The following is a 3620-nucleotide window of genomic DNA, read 5'->3' as shown; positions in this document are numbered from 1 at the left end:
AGTGTGTGTGTGTGTGTGAGTGTGTGAGTGAGTGAGGGAGTGAGTGTGAGTGAGTGAGTGAGTGTGTGTAGAGGATACAGACCCACAGACAGAGAGGACCGTCTGTACTGGAGCTCTACAAACACAACTCACCAACTGGGCCAGAAAACCCACATCTGCTGAGTTACATCACAGGTACAGACACACACAAGCGCCAGTGTTATTTTAGGATCCTTGTTATATTTCAGTTAATGTTCCTTTCATTTCAAGTAATGGAAATTTTTGTTTGATTTTAGTTAGTTTAACTATAGTAACCCGACATGCACATGTAGTTCTGTAAATGAGTAACTCTGGACATTAATAACAATGACTGCAGACACGCTGTAAAACTGTCTCGTGTGTGTTTAGGACTGTTGAGCTGAAGAGGACGTGTGTGACGGAGTTTAAAATGGATCATCACAGTCCAACGCAAACAAACACCTACAGACAGATCAGAGTATGTGCTGAAGCCCGTCTGCTGTCTGTCTGCTCTCTGTCTGTCTGTCTGCTCTCTGTCTGTCTGTCTGCTCTCTGTCTGTCTGTACATCTGTCTGCTGTCTGTCTCTCAGGGAGGGGTGTGACAGAGAGGTACATTTCAGGTCGGCTGGCAGATCCTGTAGTGCTCAGCTGTGTGTGTGTGTGGTGTGTGTGAGTGTTTACACTGTCATTTCCGATACAAAGGATATTGGAATGCAGTTGCTAAGCCTGTTATCTTATATGTGTATATGTTTTAAAGCCTTCCCAGTTTACGGCCTCTGCTAGATGTCAGCTACCTGCCGCTAACGGACATGCGCATTGCTAGAACATTCTGCTTCACCAACGGAGGGCAGGCGCTGTATCTATGCTCCCCCACAGAGATACAGAGAATCACTTACAGCCAGGAGATGTGTGACAACCTACAGGTGGCTGTGCCTTTGTGTGTGTTCAGGAGGACAGTTGTGTGTGTGGTGTGTGTGTGTGTGTGTGCGTGTGGTGTGTGTGCGTGTGGTGTGTGTGTGTGTGTGTGTGTGTGCAGGATGAAGAGGAGGCTTTCATGTGTCGTCTGGCGTCTCTAGCACGAGTGTCTCTCAGCAGTATGAACACAGATGATGTTACAGGTCAGAAACACACATCTGAGTAACTGATGATCATCGGTCACACTGGAAGAGCATGGCATTCACTGAAGGGCTTGTCTGTTTTATCCTCACAGAAAGCGGCTGAAGACCTGCTGCTGGATCATCTTCTCATCAGACCAGCAGGAATGAAGGCATCTTCTCATGTTTCTGAGGATCACGCGCTTGTTTTCTGTACTTCTGCTTCACTTTGTCCCATTAAGAGCAAAGATTGCTAAAAATCTCCAAAATATCTCAATCGTTAAAGAGAATGATTGTTTGTTGGTGTCAGATTCTCAATTAAAATCTGTTTATTACAGCCTTTTATGAGGATCTTTATACCTGTGGTTTAAAATGGATCACTGTGACTGGGCTTTTCTCTTTGTCTTTATAATAAAGCTGTTTATGTAGTTGAGCAGTTTTCATGTTTGAAACTAAATGTGTCGAAGTGTGAGATAATGAATATCGCTGATGATTCCTTACAATGCCCGGGTTCACAAAGATAGCAGCGAGACTGCAGCTTATTTTAATCAAATAAAACACTTTTAACATTTCTAAGTGACCACAAAAATAACCACATATTATAATCTGTTTCCAAAATATGACATTTTCTGTAAGTGCTTATTAAGATAAGGATGTTGACATTTTTTTCTTAAATTCAATCTAAGTGTGAGGGAAATACTGTTCTTTTTTTACAGGAATATTCAATAAAAGACAGCGCTCCTATATTTTTATATTTAATATTTTCTCCGGCTCGGTTGGTGGCGGTAAAGCGCCGAAACGTGTTTCTAACTGCCGCCAAAGAAGAGGTTGCGCGGTTGGCTCGAGACGAGCTAGCGGGCGACACTAGGGTGTGACTGGAGCAGAGATGGAAGGAAGTGACGTAGGATCAGGAAGTGAGCTGGACATAGAGGATGAATGTAGTGGCGGGGAGAAAGGATCAGAATACAAACAAAAACCATTATCTCTTTTGTATGGATTCCTGCACATATAGGGATAGAAGGTAATGAAGTGGTGGATCAAATAGCGAAAAAAACATTAAAACATCCAGACATAGAATTTAATGTTCCAATGAGTAAATTAGAAATAAAAGGGCTAATTAAAAAAGCATTAAAAGATATATGGCAAAGTAAATGGGATGGTGAGAATAAAGGACGGCATTTATATAATATTCAAAAAACAGTTGGAAATGAGAGGAGAATTTTTGGGAATAGAAAGGAAGACGGCATAATATCTCGCCTTAGAATTGGACACACTGCACTTAATCAATCATTATTTATAATAGGAAAACATGAGTCTGGACTTTGTGGTAAATGTGATCTTCCTGAAACAGTTGAACATATTTTAATAACATGTAAATGATACACAAAGGATAAAGATGTGACTATAGAAATGTTTCACATATTATTTAAGTATCTCAAAGATACAGAGTTAATAAACAGGATTTAAAGAATCACTACAAATGTATTTAATTTTTTTTAAAATAATTTTTGTTTTTTTTTTTTTTAGTTTTCTTTTAACGTCATTGCTCCACACTCCATCCTAGTAGGTGGCGGTAAATGCACCTAAAGCTGGTTTGCCAACCGCCATAAAACGTCAAAGAAGAAGAAGAAGAAGAGGTTGCGCGACTGCGCATGCGCGGTGGTCAGACAGCCAAAATGGCGGCGAGTAACGGCGGAGGAATGGAGGTGGACGCGACAGGTGAGAAAATCACACTTTAGCGCCGTTTAACGCTCTTTATAACGACAGATCCACTTCATTAAACACAAATACGACAAACGATCACTGGACTGAAATCACAGGTCATCTCGAGCTGCCTCTGATAAGGCTCGGGCTGTTACTGACAGACTGACGCTGGCTCGGGCTTGATTTCGATTGGTCAGCAGGCCTCATAAGTCCCGCCTCAACGGCGGACTCTCCTCTGTGATTGGCTGCGCTCTGTTTTTGTCAATGGCAGCAAGTGCAGCGTTTCTGGCTTCACTGAGTTTGAACACTTGTGCGCTCATGTTGATATTTTCAGTGTTTGTTTTGGGCAACATGAGTTTATTGTCATAAAATCAAATGTAATTATTCTGTAAATGTGTCGGAATGAAAGGATCCGAATGACTTTACCTCAGTCCGTATAAATCAGTCTTTTTTGAACATTAAAGCATGTCAACATATTCTGTTACACCAAATACACAAAATAATGATCTTTAAAAAAGCATCATATGACCCCTTTAACAAATGAAGACACAGTCGAGATTTCAGAATGGACGTGATCATGTGACTGAAGCATAATAATTCTGCAGTTTCTCAGAACCATTCCAGGTTTTGCTAACGTTCCCAATAAGTTATGAAAACGTTATTTTTCAATGTTTGTCTGTCTGTGTGTGTGTCTCTCTCTCTTTGTGTGTGTGTGTGTCTCTCTCTCTTTGTGTGTGTGTGTGTGTCTGTGTGTGTCTCTCTGTGTGTGTGTCTCTTTCTGTGTGTGTGTGTGCGTCTCAGTGTGTGTGTGTGTGTGTGTGTCTT

At 41.3% G+C, this 3620-nt stretch overlaps 2 protein-coding genes across 5 annotated transcripts in view; both read left to right on the top strand.

Moving 5' to 3' along the window:
- Window positions 1–1682, top strand: part of evc (EvC ciliary complex subunit 1) — a 10270-nt gene extending 8588 nt beyond the window's left edge. Inside the window, exons 17-20 of one of the 4 annotated variants that reach the window (XM_016522994.1) lie at window positions 81–174; window positions 388–475; window positions 1034–1115; window positions 1208–1682. In XM_016522994.1, coding sequence (XP_016378480.1) covers window positions 81–174; window positions 388–475; window positions 1034–1115; window positions 1208–1218 — 275 coding nt within the window. In that variant the 3' untranslated portion in view covers window positions 1219–1682. Of the gene's footprint in view, window positions 1–71; window positions 175–387; window positions 476–1033; window positions 1116–1207 lie in introns of those variants that run through there. The other 3 variants (XM_016522993.1, XM_016522996.1, XM_016522995.1) reach the window with 3 other exon arrangements.
- Window positions 1683–2653: 971 nt separating this feature from the next.
- LOC107716513 (COP9 signalosome complex subunit 6-like) overlaps window positions 2654–3620 on the top strand; it is a 10450-nt gene continuing 9483 nt past the window's right edge. The window contains exon 1 of the mRNA XM_016522988.1: window positions 2654–2810. Coding sequence (XP_016378474.1) covers window positions 2744–2810 — 67 coding nt within the window. The 5' untranslated portion in view covers window positions 2654–2743. The remainder of the gene's footprint in view (window positions 2811–3620) is intronic.

The sequence above is a fragment of the Sinocyclocheilus rhinocerous genome, unplaced genomic scaffold, assembly GCF_001515625.1.
Source record: "Sinocyclocheilus rhinocerous isolate Xijiao unplaced genomic scaffold, SAMN03320098_v1.1 scaffold2736, whole genome shotgun sequence".
In the NCBI taxonomy this organism is placed as follows: Eukaryota; Metazoa; Chordata; class Actinopteri; order Cypriniformes; family Cyprinidae; genus Sinocyclocheilus; species Sinocyclocheilus rhinocerous.
This window is presented reverse-complemented; position numbering and strand designations above follow the sequence as displayed.